This window comes from Telmatherina bonti, assembly GCF_933228915.1.
Source record: "Telmatherina bonti genome assembly, chromosome: 12".
Taxonomy (NCBI): Eukaryota; Metazoa; Chordata; class Actinopteri; order Atheriniformes; family Telmatherinidae; genus Telmatherina; species Telmatherina bonti.
In genome coordinates, this window is record NC_136610.1 from 22,994,822 (window position 1) to 23,015,643 (window position 20,822).

Below are 20,822 nucleotides of genomic sequence, written 5' to 3' on the forward strand. Positions count from 1 at the left end.
AACACTTGTAAAAAATTTTATATATAAAAAGAAACACATTCAGCCATTATACAATATTAGTAGTTGATGCTATACATTGAGGTATCTATGAAAACTCCTCGTCCTTTTCGGTTACAGAAAAGACACTTAAAACACAAGCACATCCCAGAATGCACACATTTTAGACTAGACAACAATCCGGCAAATTTAAAGACTTAATCACAGACAATAGTAGTGTCTTTGAATAGATGAGCATATTACATCATTGGTAGTACCAAAAGAAACAAAACATTCAGTGGTTCCAAGCCACATCACAATTTAATTTAAAATCCTGAATTATCTAGGAGCCCCCCCAAAACTTATAAGACTTGCTTGTTTTTTCTTTTAAGGAAATACATCCATAAAAACATCAGCAGTAGAAATGACATAATATTATTATCAATAAATTAAAACGTAATTTAAAATTAGCTTATGGTGGAAAAGTAAAAGGAAGGCAAATGCTGAAAATAACCTGAATTAATAAATATAGGCAAGGCAGAACTTGGCAGAGTTTGTATTAAGACACCTTCTTACTACCACTGTTCCACATTATCAGTGTAGTCCTCCATAGTGTCACTGTCATCCAGATCCCACCAGTCTGGGAGTAGCACTTCGGACTCAGCAGTGTTGTCAGCACTGTGCTGTTCTTCAGCTACGACAGCCCGGTTGTTGGTAAAAGGTGGCGTTTCAGTGGGCTTCAGCTGCTTCCCCAGCTTTGCTGTGAACCTTCCACGGAGCCGCCTCCTTTCTTGCTGTCGTCTCTCTCTAGCCTGTCTGTGCTCCTGCTGCCTTGCTACCTGAAAACGCTGCAAGAAGAGATCCCGGGCGTACTCATACAGCTCTACGTCCCATTGGTTTAGTTGGCGGATTCTGTGCTGCGTTTCAGGAGGGACCTCCACACTGGAAGCACGCGTTCCATTCAGCTGTGTGAAAGGTGCAATAAACTCCAGGTTGAAGGTTCGCTCAAACAGGTACTGGGTCTTGCGCTGGTACTCAGTCAGACCAAAGAAGGCCATGCCTCGTAGGTTGCGTTTTGCACTCTCCAGCAGCACAGCCCAGCGTTCCTCCTCACTCATGGTAGACACATTGTAGCAACCCACCAGACTGAGGTCGGCTAGCATGCGGGTCTGTCGATTGTTGGCCAGGTTATAGGGACAATCCATAAACTCTTGCAAGGAACAACCTGACCAGTCATCACCTGAATAGCAGCTTGGCAGCTCTGACAGTGTTGGTGAACGTCCATCACACACATGTAAGGAGGCTTTCCATGTAGCACCACGTTGCACATGACGCCACTCGCTCAAATAGCGCGATACTGGATCTCTCAAGATTGTTATGTAGTAATAGTTTCTGCTGGAGAGAGAATGGACAATATTAGGTTTCTGCAAGCCAATGAAGTCCTTTACAATAACTTTGCAATTCAAATATTTTTGTAAATATAGGAACTCTTGCTTTATTAGAATTGACAACTTTTTTGCCATTGTACAGTGTTGTATCTGTGTGGAGCAATACTGAAGTAATCAGAAAAATATTCTTAAAGGAAACTCTTTTCAAAGTTCTGTTTAACGCTGTCCTGCACCAAACTGTACAGCTGCATGGTCTTAATATCAGATGTGTAATTATCTACTAGAGGTGTAATGTTCATTTACAATCTAATTATTTTAATATTTTAAATGAATGATGAAAACCAAGTCATATTGGCAAACCAATCTTTTATTGACGATTATGGATGCTGTTGTCACGTGACACGCATGTGCCATCACGGGAGTCTGATGTCCAACATGCTCCTTTCACTTGAATGTATATATGGGCAGAAAGTATGGTTGGGAAACGAATACTGAGGGTTATAACGAAAATGTTTCTAAAATTTGCACTGATGTCTCTTGCTCAGGTTTATTCTATGCTTATTTATTTTTTCCTTTATTTCTTTATTGTAAATAAAAAAATCTTGTGTATTAGATTTTATATAAACACTTCTTTTGTTATTTATTATTCTTACATGATGAGTTTTTGGCATATATAAAATACTATTGTTTTGTAAAGTTTTGTAGTAAAATGGTTTTGTGGAACTTAAAGCCAGCATGTTTTTGTTGTTTCACAAAGTTCTTTGATTAGGCTGAATCCAAAATAGTGATGTTATTGTTACATAATGGGGATATGAAGCCACTTTATGACAAGGTTACAAAAACACAAGCGAGGAAATTATAAGCAGAATTTCAGAAGAATTCCCACCAATTGATCATATATTAGTGTTGTTTATAAATTTGAACGGGTCTGATCCAAATCTGACCAGTGATTCTTTCCTCTTACTGAATTCTAAAGAAAATAAATTTAAAAAATAACAAGTAGGGGTGGGGAAATGAATTGAAAAGGAAAAAAAATCTGGATTTATTTTGCTTCACAATTTTAACATTGATTTTTGTTTTAATAAATAAAAATAATTAATAATAAACTTTTTCATCATTTTTATTGTTTTATTGATCTTTTTACTTGTCTTCTGGGGCATTATAGCAGCAGAATGACGGGCACAAAAAGTTTTGTACATGTCGCAGTTTAAAACGAATTAATAAATAAATCTATGAATACATAATTTCTCAGTTCTTTCTATCTTACAGAAGAATGAAGTTACTTGGTAAATTAGCACTTTTTTTGTTACTTAAGTGTACTGATCATGAATAAAAAATCTGTTTGACTCGAAAATCAATTCTGATACGAATCACCCCAAATATCGGAATCGAATAGAATCGTGATTTATGGTTAGATTCACATCCCTACTAACAAGTTGGTGTTTTAAATGGTTCTTTGAAAGGAGGCTCCTGTGGAGCCGATGTTGAAACATTTCATCCTAATCCCATCTCTTTTACCAACCTGGGCTGGTTCTTCGGTACTTCTTGTGAGTCCATGCGTGAAGGCACGCAGCTGGTCAGCTCGGTCCAGTCTGCATGGAGTCCGCAGCTCCAGCCGGTGGAGAAACGGGAGAAGAGCCAGGTTTCCTTCTTACCTGGCCGGAAACATGTGCATTTCTTCTGACCTGCGTGACACTCGCAGGGTCTCTCCAACTGAATGTTCCGCACCAAGTGTCGACCAAACGTCGTGCCGCCGGTCTTCTGAATATGCAGAAAAACTATAACATCATCCCCTTTGATGTTGAAGTCTATAAGGCGACTCAGGTCTGGTTTTGTGAAGTTGAAGCGAGGAACGAAGCGGGCCAGAGCGCGGTCTTCTGCGATGTAAGGGTCCTTCTGAAGTCCGTCTGGCATCTTCTTGCCACTGAACCGGGAACCAGTTACACCACCGACAGCTAACCAGGATCCCAAGTGGTGGAGCATTTGGCACTCTGACTTGCTGGGGCAAACATACTGAATCATAATGACGCAAAACAGCAGTGCCATGAGCAGGACGACCAGGAGCCGCTGGTGGCTGCTGCTGCTGGATTTCTCATCCATCTTCCCGGAAGGACGAGAAAAGCATCCCTGAGGCGGTCCAAGCCCCTGTCCCAGCTGGGGGACCCCGGAGAGTGGAGTGAAGAGGTTTCCCGATGAAGCGAAAACAACAACAATGCGGCTGCTAGCAGAGCGACGGTTGACCGGATTGTTGGCTGGAAGTCAGAAAATCAGGCAACAACGAAGGAGCGTTTCTCTTTCTTATATACGCAGCGACGCGAGCTAATTTCATTCAAAACAGTTAAATTGTTTAATTATAACCGTTAGTTAGTTTCAGAAAGAGATAATCCTCCCAGCAGCTTAATACTCATCTTCCACGGCCATCGATTCTTGACCTTTCTTCCCATACGCCACTGCGCGCGGTGTGGAAGTAACCATGACGTCATCACGCACAGTCCCAAGACTCGCTTTTCTGAAACTCATGTCTGTATTTTCAATCTGTGTTTTAATATCCAGCGTCATATAAGAACAATAACAGCAAACAAAAATTACTCTGAAGGAAAAAGATGTTCTCATCATGGTGAAGGAAACATGGAGAGTGATATGATTTGATTTGTTCTATTATATCTGATACTTGGGAAATTTCACATAGGCTACACAGGAAGTAATAGACAGATGGGAAACCATACGTCCATCTTTTTGTTCTGGAAGGGTTAAAATATCTTGACAGTTAAAGAATGTAAATTAAGAAAGCAATAAGAATAAACCATGTGTTAAAAGTTTTAAAAGCCAAGATAATGCAAAGTCTTCTGTTTTTGCTTGGAAATTTGCTGCTTTTTTTTTTTTTTTGTTGTTTTGTTTTGTTTTGTTGTTTTTTTTTTGTTTGTTTTTTTGTTTTGTTTTGTTTTACTTTATGTTTGTTGTTTGTGGGACGGGAGGGATGCTGACATAAAAAAAAACAAAACTAAGAACTCAATGACTTGGATTTACCATGACCTGGAATCCTAGAAATCCAAACCAACTTTCACCTCCCACAATTACAGCTGTTTCTGGCCTTTTACACCATTATAATGCTATCATGACTACTATTACATTACATTTTGTAAACATAAGTATATATCAGCATTAATTGAAGGACATGTTCACATTTTTTATGATTTATTTATAGAAGATAAACACAAAACATTTATAGCAGATTTTGCATGTTGTATAGTTACAGTTCTTCTTGTTTGTAATGTTTATTAAAAGATTTCTTGTCACATTTAAAAATTTGATATAGTTTTAACACAAACTTGAAAATGTTATGATTTATGATAACACTCAGCTGATATATGGTATAAAAGTATGAATTATTGTGTCATCCATCATTACAAAAAGAAAAAAGCTGTGCTATTATAGAATGAAGTGAAAACCTTGAGTAACTTCATTTTGTGCAGTCAAATTTCTTGGATCGCAAACAAAACAAAAGAGAAGACTGCTGCTTTAAGGAGAAAATAAAAGTAAAGAATAGCCATCTACATCCTGGGAGAAGAGGTGGAGTTTATGGAAGAATACAAATACCTCGGTGATCAACTCGGAAGATAAGACCATCCAATGTCTGCACCAAGATGTTGCATATCTCTGTCAGTCTGTTGTGCAAAGTTCAGTCAGTTTTGCAGCATCTGCTGGGGTAGCATTATTAGAGCCCAGTCTTAAAGAAGCTAAACAAACTAAGACTGGTTCTAAGCTGGAGATAACTCACTGGAGCTGATTGTCTAAAGAAAAAATGCTGCACAAGCCTCTGAAAATAATGGAACATTTTCAGTACAGTGAAGAAACAGCAGAGTGTGTTTAGTGAGAGACCTCTTCAATACACAGTAATTATGCCTTTGAAATGACCCCACAAGAGATCAAACTGGACACGTTATGCAAAGAAATTTCTCTGTGCTGTTTTCCCCTGTCTCGACAGCTTCTGGGAAATCAATTGCAAGCCTTTTTGGTTTTCTGTTTTTTTTCTTTTCTTTCTAAAAGGAGATAATTTAACCGGAACAGGCTGCAGTTTTATTCCTGCAGAGACCAGACAATTAAAGCTTCACCAAAAAACTAAGATTTAAAGGAGGAAAATAATCCCAAAATGATGAAAAAACAAAAAAGGTAAGAAAGAAAATTATCTATAAATGGTGATCATTAAAACAAATCTGAAAGGAGAGTGTGCATTGTGGAAACAATAACATATTATTTTAATGTTTCACTGTGTTTGTGAAAACTGAGGAAACCAAATGACAGTCTGCAGCCCGTTCATTCTGCTTTTATCTCCTGACAATGGAAAGGCTTCAGATGTCATATAATCCAACTTTTAAGTATGAGTGAACATTCTCCGTTGATTTTTAAATACTCTGAAGAAGGCTTCAGTCAAATAAACGTGTTGTAATCTATTTCAGTCACATAAAGGTATGACCATGTGTCACCACACATAATGGGAAACCAAATATTGCATGATAAGAAACTAGTTTATAGTTGCATTTCCTCTCCTGAGAACTTTATAATTAGAGGAAGTACAAACAAAACAAAGATATTTAATCTTGTTCTGAAGAGTGATGCCTGCTGGCAGAAATGATCTCTTGGATCTTTTTGTCCTACAAGAGACATGTTGTGTAGAACAGGTCTGATTGCTTTTCTAAGGAAACAGTCATCTGTCCTCGTTGCCCTGTACCTGTACTTGAGTAAAGACAATAAAGTTTAATCTCATGTAATCTTAACACAGGACTCAGTTGTTTTTCTTTTCAATCAATTTGAATATGAATCAAATACAATTATTTTAAAATGACTATTTCCTGTTTAGTTTTGATTATTTAAACAAAATAGAAATGGAATTTGTTTAGATGTTATGAGGTTTCATAATGTGCTACGTTTATAGTAAATTAGATTCAATGACGCAAATCAAAGCTTCAGGCTGCCGCAGTTCTGGTCCTGAAGTATCTCCTGATGGACTGCAATGGGGTCTGACTGACCCACTTATCCCCATATATGTCGATGGTACAACCCATCATCAGTCAGATGACCCAAAAAAAATCGATTCGCATTCAGCGCATAGACTGTATCAGCATCACTACACAGCTGAGCTTCACCTTCTGTCTGAAATCAGAGGAAATGGAACATGATTTCGGCCAGCTTACGTCAGCGATGGAGGACGTTCTAGAAACAAAGATCGTTAGTGTAATGTAGTGTACCACTCTGATACATTTCCATTCAACAAGAAAATGATCATTTTATACTTCGCCATCGTAAAAAAAAAAAAAAAAAAGAAAAAAGAATGAGTTGCGTTGTTGATCATTATTATTATTATTATTATTATTATTATTATTATTATTATTATTATTATTATTATTATTATTATTATTAAGTTGCCAAATCTAAATACCATCTACATATTGAGAGACATTTGGCAATAAGAATGAAACGTTTTACATTAAAAGAAAGGGAGGTGCACTATTATACTATTATCCATTTGGGATCAGTATGTCAGAGCTTGGCAGTAGCCAGAATAGTGGAATCTGGACCCGAGGTGCTGGTGACCCCAAACTAGACCATCAACATCAAGCCATAGATCATCTGAAACACCTCGGGGCACCAACAACCAGATATGTTGTGCTGACCTGCTGGAGTCTGCTACCACGGGTAGAATACCCCACTGTTGTAGCAAATGTTGGACCAATGGGAGTACAATGATTTGGTTTCTGGGTCTAGGGCTGACACCACCTCCCAGTTGGGTTGCTGATCTGCTTCCACCCATTTCAGAAGTCAGGCCTAGACTCTGCTTGATTAATGCTTGATGCTTGATTAATTCAAATATTTAGTATTTATATTATTATATGTAGATTTCAACAGGAGCATGAAGTCATGGTAACTTTGCTCATGTCCTACACAGGTTTGTGTCTAAAATAACATTACAGTAACTGTAGTGATGTAAATTTCACCCCATATAAAATCTTGTAAAATCTGTTAGACGTTTTATATTTCAATAGTACTGCATATGACGAACCTGACGGTCTGATCTGCCAACAGCACTTTTTTGCACGAGACTGTCATCAACTTTGAAAGGGCCCAGGGGCAGGCCCCAATGATTAAGGGGTGGTTGAATAAGATACTTGGGTAACCCAGCAAGCTTCATATGACCTCTTATTTTCAAAGAGAAGACACAGTGACAGATTCAAACTGATAAAAAAAAAACATCAGAACAATTAATTGATGTAAATAGGTCAGAGGAAAGAGGATCAGTGGGGGCCCTAATAATCTAAACCTTATTTAAGAAAAATAATAAAATTTCTCATACACCTAGTTGAGCTCTCCATGCAAGCTGATTCAGTGGCATTAAGATTATAAACATTTTTTTTAAAATAACATTATGAACAGTTTTAAAAAGAACATGAGGATTGTGACAGTTCGAGGCAACAATAGCCGAAAAGTACTGTGTTTTAGCAGCTCTCATAGTTCTCTGATAGCAACGCCAGCGATCCCTAAACATTTGAAAAGATATTTGTAACTTGTCCTTCTTCCACTGACACACAGCTCTCCTACAGTCACGTCTAGCTGCTTGTGTGATTTCATTTGTCCAGGGATCAGGGCTAGGCTTCGAAAGCCTAGTTATAGAGGAGCCACTTCATTTAGAATACTTTGACATGAAAAATGGAAGTGAGAGAATAATGTCCCAACATCTTCACTGTAGCCCAGATTTGGATATGATCAAGTTAAAAGCTGCAGAGAACTATTTGTTGTTTTTAATTGTTTGTTGAATGTTTTGTTTTTTTTAATTTAGTTGTTTGTTTCATTGTAAAACACAATAATCAATTGGTTGTTTCAATGTATGTAATAAATTCATCTGTCAAGGTAAAAGGTGGCAAACAGCTTAAAATTTGGGGAAAATTCGTTGAAAGTGTTAAGTTTCAATTTTTTAAAAATACCTACTTGCTTTAATGTTTATATACATAAAAACAGATACGGAAAAAACCTTTTGATTCTGTTATGGTGCTGTAACCACACAAAATGCCGCCTAATATCCTGTAATTTCCGGCGGAGTGAGCCCTCTGTAGGCTCCTCTCTGACTGTACGTGCAGGCCGTGTGGAACGGTTGGAATATGGGCCAACACCTCTGGCCCCGCCCCGCTGACCCCGCCCCGCCCTACTTTTTTAAAAACCCAGCGTCACCGGGACCGTGACGTAGTATTCATCTGGAAATGTGCTGATTCTCAGATTTACGTGCTCGCGGCGTGAAAGCTCTGTTTTTATTTTGTTTGAACTTGTTGGTTGCTCTCTGATATGGAGCTGGACCGGCGGCTGCTGCTGGCTCACTGCGCGACTCACGCCGTATCTGTGGTGGCAGGTTTGCTGGTGGTCGTCCCGATGGCTCTCAGCGGTTCCGCTTTTAAAGGCCGCTGCGCCCTCTTCGCCACCGGCTATTGGAGAAGTGAAAACCGAGACGAGATGACCGGACAACCCGGAGAATTGTCTCACCTGGTGGTGCAGCAGTGGGGCTCACCAGTAGCTTGCCAGTTCTCCACGTTTGTGGGTATTTTCACGGTGCTGTACGGGGCTGCGCAGGGCTGGAGATGTCTCTTCTATCTACATGGGCGGCATGACGAGTGAGTCCACTCACACCATAAGAGCAACACACACTTTGCGCATATTTGTGTGTTTTTAAGAGGGAAACGCTGAAGTTGTCCCAAAGTTGAACCCAAGGAAAAGCACATCTATCGAGCTAGTTTGCCACATTGCTTTAGCAACAAACAAAATTGGGGTCTGCCTGGTGTCCATAAGCAGGCTTGAAGCAAAAGGCTTGATTCCTTTCATCTGTGCGCACGACACACTTCCTACACACACATAAACATCAGGGGAAGACAGTGTGATCCACACAAGGGAAAGGGGAAGTAGAGGATCCATTGATCCATGACATTTATTTGGTCATTTATGACAATTACTGGCTTATAAATACAACAGCAGCAGTGTAAGGAATAAAATAATGCAGCAGTAGTATCAATGTTGGCTTTTGTAGTAGATTTAAAGTACATGCACAAGCCAACACCTTAATTCTATTCTATTCTATTCTATTGTCATTTAGCAGACGCTTTTATCCAAAGCGACTTACATATGAGTGAGAACAACACAAACACAAAATCAAACAGTAGAGGACATCACAGGAATGTGCTAGTGGACTGTCGAGTTGGACGCAGGTCCTCCCTTACATGAAGTGCTACAGAATTTTTTTTTTGTTTTGTTGTTTTTTATTTTGTTTTTCTCCCTTCCCACTCCACACTATAAATTTATTTTCTCCATTAAATTCACATCAGCATGTTGATGTAAAATCTTTATTAATGCACCTTTTTAAAGTTTTTTCAAACAAATCCAAATATTTATAATTAACTTTATAGAACTTATTTGATACAAGATTTGGAAACATGATATGAATATAATTATTGCAATATTTTTATTATTTAAGAGCCAAAATCAGAAACTGTTCTTTTTTCTGGTTGAAAAACAAAACCACAATAGTTTACATACAGTATGATAAAATAGCAAACTAATCAACCATCCTATGTTGCTTAATCAACATGTAGCCTTAGTATGTTACTCCTGTAAGTAGAGTTATTTATTTATCCTCATAAGTAATCACTCTGTTATGGGAGTAAGGACTATTTTTCCTGTGGTCCAAGACAACAACATGCTATTAAAAAAAAAAAAAAACAGGACAAAAAACAAACAGAAAACAACAGTCTGAAATTATTACAACATTGTCCAATTACCTAAAACCAATCACCTAAAATTATTCTATAAGTATGTTATTGTCTGTGTCTCCATCCAGCACCCTGTTTTCATCCTTCCTCACGGTCCTGCTGAGTGTGTGTGTCCTTTTCCTGTCTGGAGGGGCGAGTGCCATCTTGTCCTTGGGGTTCAGCTCCTGGTGTGACACTGTAACCGATGCCAACACGCGACCATACAGGTACATTATTTAAGGGAATTCTGCTTGTTTATGGATGGTTTAAGACTTAAAACTGTTATCCAGAGTAAAAACAAAGCAGCAATACTAATGGATAGAAAGTGTCAGGATTTAAACATAATTTGGTTTTAGTTTATGTTTTTGTAGAAGGCTAATGTTTCACTTGAGAATCCTGCAACAAATGCTTTAAACAGCCCTTTTTTTTGTTCGCTAATTTAAAAGTGTATTTGGGAATCTTTTCTCACTTCTTCATGCTTTTTTCTCTTCAGCTGTGCAGAGTCCCAGTCTGTCCCACTTTATCTGGATGTGAACACTTCATCTTTCTACACAGAGCTCAGCCTGGCACAGGTAGGAGTTCAAATAAACACGCACAGTAGACAGAAAAAAACCATACTTTTAGCCCACCTTTGGTTCTACTTGCTTTAACAACAGATTTTCCTGATTTTTTTTTTAAATTTTTTTATTTTGGCAAATAAAAACAGTATGATTAAGTTACCTCCTTGCATTTTAAGACTAATCAGTATCTTATACTAAATTATACCACAATAACAATGTAATGTTAATAATGAAAACTTTAAATCTATCTTTATAAAATAGAACATAATTTTAGGGCAGTAATTCACTTTATAAAGGAAGTAAAAAGTGTCAGAAAAAGATAAGAAAAGCTTTTTGATAAAAAAAAAAAAATGCTTTAAAAAGATATTTAAAAGAAGACACTAACTACACTGATCTAATCTCAAGCAACTGTTGCAACTATGTAAGGCTTAGCTACAAATACTCTGTTTCTCTTGTCTTAAGTCATGACTCGAGGACAAGTAAATTAATTTGCCAGATGGTTGTAGACCTCATACAGACTCGAGCTATAAAAGTCAATAGGAAGATCTTAAACTCAGTCTGTTATAGCCAATGCAAAGAGGTTAAAACAGAACTAAAACAGACTGATTTCAGTTTAATTTCCCCATGCACTTACTTGCTAGATTTAGATTCTTTGTAATATTTGCATCACCAGCATTTGGACTAAGTCTGGATCTTATCATGTTTTTTAGTGGGGCATCCTTTATCAGTGTTTTAAACCAGAATATCATTTGGCTGGATGACACACAGCACATGTTACATTGTGGAAAGGTCACCTACATTGTCAGTGAAGCCAGCAAATCCAGGTTTCTCAGTGTCGGCGTCAGTCATGTCATGCAACAGAAGAACAAAAACAATGTCACAAGCAAAAGTGTCACAGGTTGGAATAAGAAATTAATGTTTTAATTTAGTGATGAAAGAATTAAATCTACTTAAAGTTGAATTCTGTTATTTTTCAACCTTGCATCTCAGATGTAATAATCAGTAAGACGAGGTTCTCACTTCCCAGTTTCTTTTGATTGATTGGCATGCCCTGTTCCTTGTTGACTGATTGAATTCTGACTTTATTCCTTCACTTTACTAACATGACTTGCGACAAAAAATAGAATATGTACTCTTACCACTGGTGTAAGTAGATGGTTGCTACTTTAAACAAATATCAACATTTATGTCCTTTATGTATTTGGAAAGTAAATTATTTAAATCAATAGTGGTTTATTCTTATTAAGTCCTGTGTTTTATACTATGATCTTCTGTCATGTCAGACAGTAGAAAACTCTGTCCATGCTGTCACGCAGACTGCTGATGTGAAGACATGGGATTATTTTATTCACAAATATTATGAGGATTCTGAGAGATATGTTATTCTTTCATACCATATTTAAGTGTGACTCAGCTCTCACTTTGCTTCCCTCAGGCGTCTCTGTGGTGTGTGACGGCTCTGTGGCTCGCTCAGTCCATCCTGGCTTTCCTGCGACTCTACCACTCCCACAGCCAGCACATCAGTGGGCCTTGTCTGCACCGTGACAAGGAGCTGCTGCTGGGACACAGTCCATCTGATAGCGCAGCCCCTTCACCTCCTCATCCTCCAGCAACACCTACCATCTTAGTCTGAGTGTGAAGTAGTGTTCTAAGCCCCAGATTTAACTCCAACCTTTTAACTCAAAATACATGTTTGCATTTTCTTTTTGACCATGACTGCTGATAATGTCACTTTGTAAATCTTATTCATATTATTTACAGAGACTACAAGAATGTTTATTGTATATAACTAAATGGATATAAAGAAACTGCTGCAGTGCAGAAATGCCAAAGGTACAGATTGTGGAACGTAGAACAGTCATTATCTGGTAGCAAATAAAGTACTTTTGCTCCCATCTCCCCATTAGATAATTAGTAAAAAACAATCCTGAACCTGTAACTGGAAAATGAAATGTGAGAAATTATAATTCAAATATTACACAGAAAGTAAAAAGTTCATGTGAAACTTTAAACACAAAAAAAGACTTCAGGTCTTAACTTTAGAGTTAAAATTATTTTTTTTATCAAGTCAAAAGGGATTTCACAGCATAGATTAAAACAGATGAGAGCAGATATAAGTAGTAACCATAGTGTTAAAGAAAATGTTTGTTTATGGAGTTTTACTATAATTCTGGGAATCAATGCTTTGTATTTTATTCATGTTACTTACAGCTGTGCATGCAACCAAATACTGTTTTTAAATTGTTGAAGTCAGCTGGGAATGAATTTGACATGCATATCTGTTTACATTTATTTTCCTGGAATTCAATATTTTGCACATTTGTGTCCTTATCAGGGAGAAAAGATAACATGTTTGTTCCAAGTTTAATATTCAGATGAAGCACTGAGTTGTATTTATTGTGAAGCATGTGGTGAGAGCATGACAGAGCCACTGTTCTTGATACAGGCTCACTGTGTGAGCGTGATCCGCATGTGCTGCTGTGTAACAGGAAAAAAACACAGCTGACCTCTGCTCTTGTGACGATTTTCATTTTGGTGCTGTCTGTGTGGACGCAGCTGCTCTGGGCACGTCGATGAAGCAGTCGGATCGTCTCAAACGATCCATGTAGAGTTACAATGCTGATTCAATTTATTTAGCTGTGATAGTTTTCATATTGGGAAGAATTTGTTTGAAGTCCAAAAAGGTCAATGAAAAGGTGTTTGTTGTTTTATTTTTTAAATTGTGACTCAAAGTTTATCCTGTTGTCATTGACCTGAGCAGATGTAATGAAGCACAGACAACGGAGCAGGAAATCTGAAGTAAGCAGAAAACAGATGGTGTTGTTTCTTGAATGGAACTGTAAGATAAGAAAAGCTTTTTTTTTTTTTTTTTTTTTTTTACTTAACTGTTTTGTGTTTTTTTTTTTTTTTACCTCTTTTACCAATTTGTGCTCATTCATATTTATGTTTTTGCATTTGTGTTGTTTTCAAATAAACCACTTCCATAAAAAAAAACAAAAAAACTGTTTGTTGCAGCTCACGTATTTAAAAAGGACATCCATATAAATGAACTGGTGGCAGTGGCTCGGGTGGTAGATCCACTTGTTTTGTGATGTGACTGTTGGCAGTTTAGGTCCTGCTCCCCTACTCTGTTGCATCCCCGAGGGGAACACGATTGTTCTCTGGGGGCCGGTCCTAAGCCCAGATAAATGCCGGGGATTGCATCAGGAAAGGCATCTGGCGTAAAACATGTGCCAATTCCCCTGTACGATGATTCACTCTGGCGACCAGAGAAACAAGCTGAAAGGGAAACAACCACATCCATATAAATAAATTGATATGTTTTATTTTTCACTAAATGTAGATGGTAACTTGTATCCTCAATTAATGGTTTCATCACAGTTGTGGCTATAGTTCATTTGACATAATGGATTTATATCTGTCTTTTTAATAATGCTTTTTATTTGCAGGTTGAATGAAAATAAAATCACAATATACTTTATTCTGCATGAAGTAAATAACTGAATCTGAATAAATGAAAAATCTAACAACTAATTAGGTATTTGCAGATTAGTTTTGGGCTTCAGTTAAAATAAACTTCATTTACAGACAGGCCGTATTATCTATCTTGCCCTTTAACAACATGGTCACAGCACAAACACAGTATGCATTTCAATGTTTAACAACCTGTATACCAGGGCTTCCCAATCCTGGTCTTGAGGGCCGGTGTCCTGCAGGTTTTCCAAGTGTCCCTGTTGGAACACGCCTGACTCAGACTCAGACAAGATCTGCACATGTCTGCTAAATACACTGATCTGAATCAGGTGTGTTGCTGAGTGTGACACTTGGAAAACCTGCAGGAGTGAGGATCCTTGCCCTACACTCACTCACTCTCTCTCTATCTCTCTCAATCTCTTACACACACACACACACACACACACACACACACACACACACACACACACACACACACACACACAATAAGTTGCAATAAATATGGTTACAAGAATGAAAAACCGGGAATTGGTCAAATGAACTACAAACACTTAATTCAATGTGCTTTTATTAACATAAAAATAGGCTCCAGAAGGAAGGTCATGCTACTGCCATGTGTAGCATTCTTATATCATTATGGCCCTTTTGAAAAAAATAACAATGCTTATCTATTTTAAACAGTTATAAAGTAACATGTTTCTTTTTATTTATTGAGACTGAAAGAAGATTTAGTTTGTAAGTGTGTTAATGATACATTTAAATATGCTCATGTCATGACTAGGTGCAGTATAATTTCTGTCGTTGGTGGCAGTAAAGAGTTTTGTTTCTACCTGATTCAAAACGAGGAAGAACTGAAGCACCAATCAGAATACGAGGCACCACATTAAATCCTTTGAGGCAAGTCGTTGTTTTTCTTCCTACTGTGTGAATTCTTAGCGACATTGTCTGTCATTTAAAAGTCATATTTACTTTAAGTTCATTGTTTAATTCTTACTCGCACTGAAAGGATGAAGCTAACAGATATTAAAAAGTTAAAAGTGGCTGAGTTACGGGCCAGACTGGCAGAACTGGGGCTGGACAGCAGAGGACTGAAAGCCGACCTGGTGGACAGACTGTGGTCTGTGTCACAAGCAGGACAGAGTGGGGAAGCCAATGAAGAAGAGGCCAAACAACAAAATAACATTTCATTAAAAGTAATACCGACAGAGACACCATCACTTGCAGAAGCTGGTGTTACAGCGCCATCAGTAGATAGCATGGAGTTGGTAGACACTGCCACACAGACAGAATCGGGACCAGAACCGGAACCCGATCCACCAGTCCAACATCCAGGAAATGAGCGTGTCTCGCTCAGTGAGGCTGACAGCCAGGTGGAGGGAGCAGAGCTGGGTCATGAAAACAGTTCCAGAGAGGACAGAGGAACTCCGCTGTTACAGGATATTGGCAGAGGAAGAGCTTTCTACGAGTTCAAAGAGGAGATCAGATACAAAAGGTGGGTTGGTTTTTTGTCCAAAACATATTTGGACCTGTATGTCTCTAGTTCACAACTGTCACTAAGTTTTCTTCCCATTGGTCCCTGCAATGGGAAGAAATCAGTTTTATCATCAAATATGAGTGAATAAAACCTGAATTAAGATTTTTGAAAGATTGTGTCTCTTTTCTAACCCAGAGCTAAATCCCCACAATCCTGGCCTGAGAGGGGGGAAGCAGAGGAGCATGATGAAAATAAAGTCAGATTAGATCCATGTGAGTCTTTATTTTCAATTTGTCACAAATTCCTTTAATCTTGAATACCATCCCAGAAAAGCAGTTACATATAATAAGAAATATAACAATGATAAAAAATAATAATAATAATGATTGGAAGTAGAAATTTTATTCTGAGTTGTCGCTTTTGCTTGTCATTCCCATAGATGGCTGTCACCTCCACTTTGAGGTGAGTCCTGATGGATCCTGCGGACAGCCACGTTTCTGGGATCGGTACCCCCTGCTTTGGTCAGGCTGCAGGCTCACCCATGGGGTGCAGCAGGGTAGGGTGAGCTTTGAGGTCAGGCTGGAGAAGAAGTTGACCATACAGCCAGAAAACTATGGCGTTGGAGAGCCATATGGTTTGAGGGTTGGTTGGTCAGTGGCTGATGCCTCTCTGCTGCTGGGTAAAGATTAGTTTTGTTATTATCTGTGGATGTTTTGACTCTTGCTGAAAGCCATTTAATGATTTTTTTTCTGGGTTTTCAAATCAGGTGAGGATGAATTTTCCTTTGCTTATGATGGGCTTGGTAAAAAAGTCTCTGGTGGACATGAAGAAATGTTTGGAGAACCTATCTGCGAGGGGGATATTGTAGGCTGTTATGCTGTGAGTTACTTTTTTGGTGCTTTCTTATATCCTAGAGATGCAGTTTGCATAGTGCTGAAGTGAGTGTTTTTCTAATTTCCATCTTTTGTGTTTCATATCTGTACCTCCACACCTGCAGTCTTTCTTTACAGATGGTGTTGTCGAGCTCTCCTTTTATAAGAACAGCCGTTTTATTGGTGTGGGCTTTGTTCTGGGGGCCTCCATGCTGCAGGGTCGTGCCCTGTTCCCTCACATCCTCTGTAAGAGCTGTTCAGTCCGATTGATTCTAGACCCCACAAATCCTATGTGGTACCCTGGCCCTCCAGGATTTACACCATTGGCAGCTCTTCCTGTCAGTCAGATGGTTCGCTCCACATCAGCTCCGGCCTCTAGAGCACAGTGTGAGGTGAGACATTTCAGTCAGAATAATAAAAGTCAAGCTGGTACTATAGTCTTTATCATGCCAACAATCTTAGAGCTACGCTACTTAAAATGCTGGTTTGTTTGTAACATCTCATCCCTATGTCCCTCCCCCAAGGTAGTGATGATGGTGGGTGCTCCAGGTTCTGGGAAAAGCTTCTGGGCCCGGAATCTCATGAACCAGCATTCACATAAACAATACAAGCTGTTGGGAACGGAGGAGCTGCTCACATGTATGATTGTCAGTCAAAACTCAAGGATTTCTCATGTTGCATATTCACATTTAAAGATGGTTGTCCATCTCTGACCGGCTGATCTGATGTAATTGTATGTGTGCGGTGTGTTTTAGAGTGGTGGCCAGAGACAAAGCAGGTTGCAGCAGGCTTCTCAGTGTCTGACTGAGTTGATCAAGATTGCTGCTGAGACTCGTGGGAACTACATCCTTGACCAGGTAACACCTCATTACTAAACAATGACTCAGTAAAGCCCTGAGGATTTCGACAAAACCTGTTAAAGGTCATTGCATATATTTAGCTATTGTTAAATTACATCAGCAAATATTTTGCCAAAACTCTCTGTGTTCCCAGTGCAACATCTTCTTTTCTGCACGACGTTACAAGCTGCAGCTGTTTGCAGGCTTCAGGCGGCGGGTGGTGGTTATCTTTCCCTCAGCAGACGAGTGGAAGAGACGACTCTCACAGCGGCAGATAAATGACGGCGAGCACATTCCCGAGACTGCCCTGCTCAAACTCCAAGGTTTTACCTGTTCATATTTTTTCGGCTACAAACTAACTAAATTAATTATTATAATAGTGTTAAGACAAAAATGATCATTCATATTTTTTGGAAGTCATTTTTATAAAAGACAGAAAAAAAGAAAAATCCTGAGTTTTGGAGATTATAACTGTAACAATATATTTTTATGATGCAATATTTCAACAGAACATTACATATGTACAAGATCAGCAGTTTTAGTTGCTTTACCTGAGTGGTTTTAATTTTGTATCTTGATAGTTTAGGGATATGATATTTAGACAGTGCACAGTTTAATTTTGTTTGCAAGGATACTCGATAGGCTTGAAAATCTCAAACATTGAATATTTCCAAAAAACTCATTCATTTTATGTAAAGCTGTTATTTAATCAATATAAGTTTTAACTTTGTCTCATCGCCTGGTGTTAACATCTAGAAAGTAATAAATAGAAAGTATTGTTAAATAATTACGTGCTATTTGAATTCCGAACATCTATAAGCATCCTTAGAGTTGTGTTGTTAGGGCACAGGGCTTGTTGCTAAGGACAACTCTGTCCATGTGTAGTCATAGTGAGAGCTTGGTTTGTTGCCAGCTATAGTTGAAGTTAATACACTTGGCAGTGTGGCTTTTTTTTCTCCCTGCTGAGGTGTTTTTGGTATGCACTGCAGACATGGCTTTGTGATGTGCCAAAGAGCTTGTTTTTCTGCAGCGACTGGGCTTCTCTGGTTAAACTGCAGCTTTCATAACTTGGACCTTGCTAAGCACCAAAAGTGGACAAATGGACAGATAATCTGTTGTATTCACCAAGGAATGAGCCAGTGCCGGCTGATATTTTGGGATCTTGAACCAAGCCTGGTGTATGGAAGTGTTCCTTTGCTTTGAGCCTGGTAATATTGCGTATTACAGTGAATGTGAAGATATACTTTGGGTTTTGTCTGGTTTTTTTTCCAGTGAGCTGCAGTCTTCCAGAGCCACAGGCTGACCTGATGGAGGAGTTGCAGTATGTGGCACTGGCACGGGAAGAGGCACAAATACTCTTGCAAGAGTACAAAGACAATGCTCGCAGACTGCTGCCCCCTGTACCCACACAGAAGAAACCTCGATTGTGTAAGAAAAGACATCAGCCTCTCGTCCCTCCGCCTGTATATAGGACGCCATGGACTAGGCTTCAAGGTCAGCATGAGAAATATTAAATAATATTTTTTAAAGTTTTTATAGTCTGAAGCATTTTTTGATGAGATTTTGGTCTTCATAGGTTGGCGCAACACAAGACTCAACACAGAAACATGGAATCACCAGCCAAGATACGTGAGTGAATAAAAACATACTGAACAAAGTTCTTTTATATTCTCTTACTTCAGTTCCTTCTTCAAGTGTTTCCAATTAATTTAACTTTTCTATATTTGATGTATTATATTTCATTATGGGCTGCACGGTGGCGCAGTGGTTAGCACTGTGGCCTCACAGCAAGAAGGTCGCTGGTTCAATCCTTGGCTGGTTTGGTCAGTGGCCTTTCTGTGTGGAGTTTGCATGTTCTCCCCATGTATGCGTGGGTTCTCTCCGGGTACTCTGGCTTCTCCACCATCCAAAATTGGTCACTCTAAATTGCCCCTAGGAGTGAGTGTGAGTGTGAGTGTGGTTGTTCGTCTCTCTGTGTGGCCCTGCGATGGACTGGCGAGCTGTCCAGGGTGTACCCTGCCTGTCGCCCAAAGCCGGCTGGGAAAGGCTCCAGCTTCCCCGCGACCCTGAATTGGAATAAGCGGTTCGGAAAATGAATGAATGAATGAATTAATATTTCATTATAAACCTTTTATTTTTCAGCTTAAGGCGTAAACTTTAGAAGAAAAAAAGGGTTAAACTTTGTTGTATCTGATATTTTAACCAAAATTCACTTACAGAAAAGTATTCAAATACTTCATACATGATTTATATTCTTTATATAGATATTTTTATATATATTATATAAAAATCAGTAGGTTAGCTTTTTTCAATTCTACAAAAAGTTTAATTCCATAGACTTTTAAAGTGATGCATTTTTCATATTTCAATCTTGTTTTTTGTCTAATCTATTTTCAGCTAAAATATCTAGAATGTTATGTTGACATATTATGTTGACATATAGAAAATTTGCTTCATAATTTTTCCCTATTAATCATATGTTAATTTATATACATATGTGCATGTTTCAAATGGTATATATATTTTTTTGTTTTCCCTTGACTGGCAGTGTATTGATGTCTGATCCAGTGGCATATTTAAAAACATACGCACCTATGTAAATAATAGAAATCTGTTTTTAGTTACTACTATGCATGAAAAGGTTAATTTATAAAGTTTTATAAACAATTTATTTACATTTACTTTATTCTGTGTTTGAAATATTTGGTTAAGTTATTTACACACATACTGCCAGATTGTTGAAATGTTTTCGGGATAGCTCAAACTACGGAGACCATGAATAGAAAAAAAATTAAGCCTCAATCATCTTACAACCCAGTTGATATCTATCTCAAACTCAACTGTCACTGCGGATTCTCTTCGCATTATTATTTCCAAAAAAATAACTGCACAATTACCCAGGTTATGCTTCATATGGTTAACATTTCTTCCCGTACACTAAGCTTGTTTAAATATATTTCCCTCTTTAATCAAGTATCTACCTAAACTGGAAAAAGTTTTTTTAATTCTTTATTAAACTGGGTCTTTCATTGGGTGCAAATAATAATGTCACATTTTAATGTCTGCATATTTATTTTTATACGGTGCACAACCTACTTAAAAACTGATGTGTTGATGAGAAGTTAGTGGTGAAACATGAGCAGAAGAGGTATAATGGCTCACTTGATACTTACAAATGGATAAGTCTATATGATTAATTTGATTGATAGTTTGTGGTTCAGAAGATATTTTGAGCATTTTTGTCAAATTTAGCATGTTAGTCTTAGCGAAGCTATGCTAATCAGTAGCATAGACAACTTTCTGAAATTTATGTCATAAACCACATGTTTCTTTTCTCATTTTCAGTGGACTGTGTCTTATCAGGACCAGAACAGCTGCTATAACAGAAACTATGGGTACAGTGGGTATGAGGGTTACTGGTGAAGCAATGTGGAGTGAGAAGGGTGAACTGCTGCT

General features: G+C 38.2%; 3 protein-coding genes across 3 annotated transcripts; 2 read left to right on the forward strand and 1 right to left on the reverse strand.

Annotated features, from left to right (window-relative positions):
• Window positions 1-71: 71 nt before the first annotated feature.
• On the reverse strand, window positions 72-3,795 carry hs6st2 (heparan sulfate 6-O-sulfotransferase 2). Its single transcript, XM_079250471.1, has 2 exons — window positions 2,887-3,795; window positions 72-1,371 (listed from the first exon to the last, which is right to left on the reverse strand). Exons 1-2 carry the CDS (start codon window positions 3,462-3,464, stop codon window positions 552-554), a joined length of 1,398 nt encoding a protein of 465 aa, XP_079106597.1. The 5' UTR covers window positions 3,465-3,795; the 3' UTR covers window positions 72-551.
• A 4,818-nt stretch (window positions 3,796-8,613) lies between these two features.
• LOC306763673 (transmembrane protein 179) lies at window positions 8,614-13,686 on the forward strand. The gene is made up of 4 exons (XM_079250545.1): window positions 8,614-9,019; window positions 10,237-10,374; window positions 10,641-10,719; window positions 12,143-13,686. Exons 1-4 carry the CDS (start codon window positions 8,697-8,699, stop codon window positions 12,338-12,340), a joined length of 738 nt encoding a protein of 245 aa, XP_079106671.1. The 5' UTR covers window positions 8,614-8,696; the 3' UTR covers window positions 12,341-13,686.
• A 1,502-nt stretch (window positions 13,687-15,188) lies between these two features.
• On the forward strand, window positions 15,189-20,789 carry LOC306763307 (heterogeneous nuclear ribonucleoprotein U-like protein 2; the record flags this gene model as incomplete). Its single annotated transcript, XM_079250089.1, has 11 exons — window positions 15,189-15,673; window positions 15,851-15,927; window positions 16,095-16,334; window positions 16,422-16,534; window positions 16,653-16,919; window positions 17,052-17,174; window positions 17,283-17,384; window positions 17,521-17,689; window positions 18,639-18,860; window positions 18,943-18,995; window positions 20,712-20,789. 11 exons carry the CDS (start codon window positions 15,189-15,191, stop codon window positions 20,787-20,789), a joined length of 1,929 nt encoding a protein of 642 aa, XP_079106215.1.
• Between the last annotated feature and the right edge of the window lie 33 nt (window positions 20,790-20,822).

Bases quoted from the DNA above. Each gene is read 5' to 3' on its own strand.
- LOC306763673 (XM_079250545.1), top strand. From the start codon at position 8,697: ATGGAGCTGGACCGGCGGCTGCTGCTGGCTCACTGCGCGACTCACGCC. The intron at 10,375-10,640 runs GTACATTATTTA...TTTTCTCTTCAG, and splicing joins GCCAACACGCGACCATACAG to CTGTGCAGAGTCCCAGTCTG. The intron at 10,720-12,142 runs GTAGGAGTTCAA...TGCTTCCCTCAG, and splicing joins CAGAGCTCAGCCTGGCACAG to GCGTCTCTGTGGTGTGTGAC.
- hs6st2 (XM_079250471.1), bottom strand. From the start codon at position 3,464: ATGGATGAGAAATCCAGCAGCAGCAGCCACCAGCGGCTCCTGGTCGTC. The intron at 1,372-2,886 runs GTTGGTAAAAGA...TTCTCTCTCCAG, and splicing joins GTACCGAAGAACCAGCCCAG to CAGAAACTATTACTACATAA.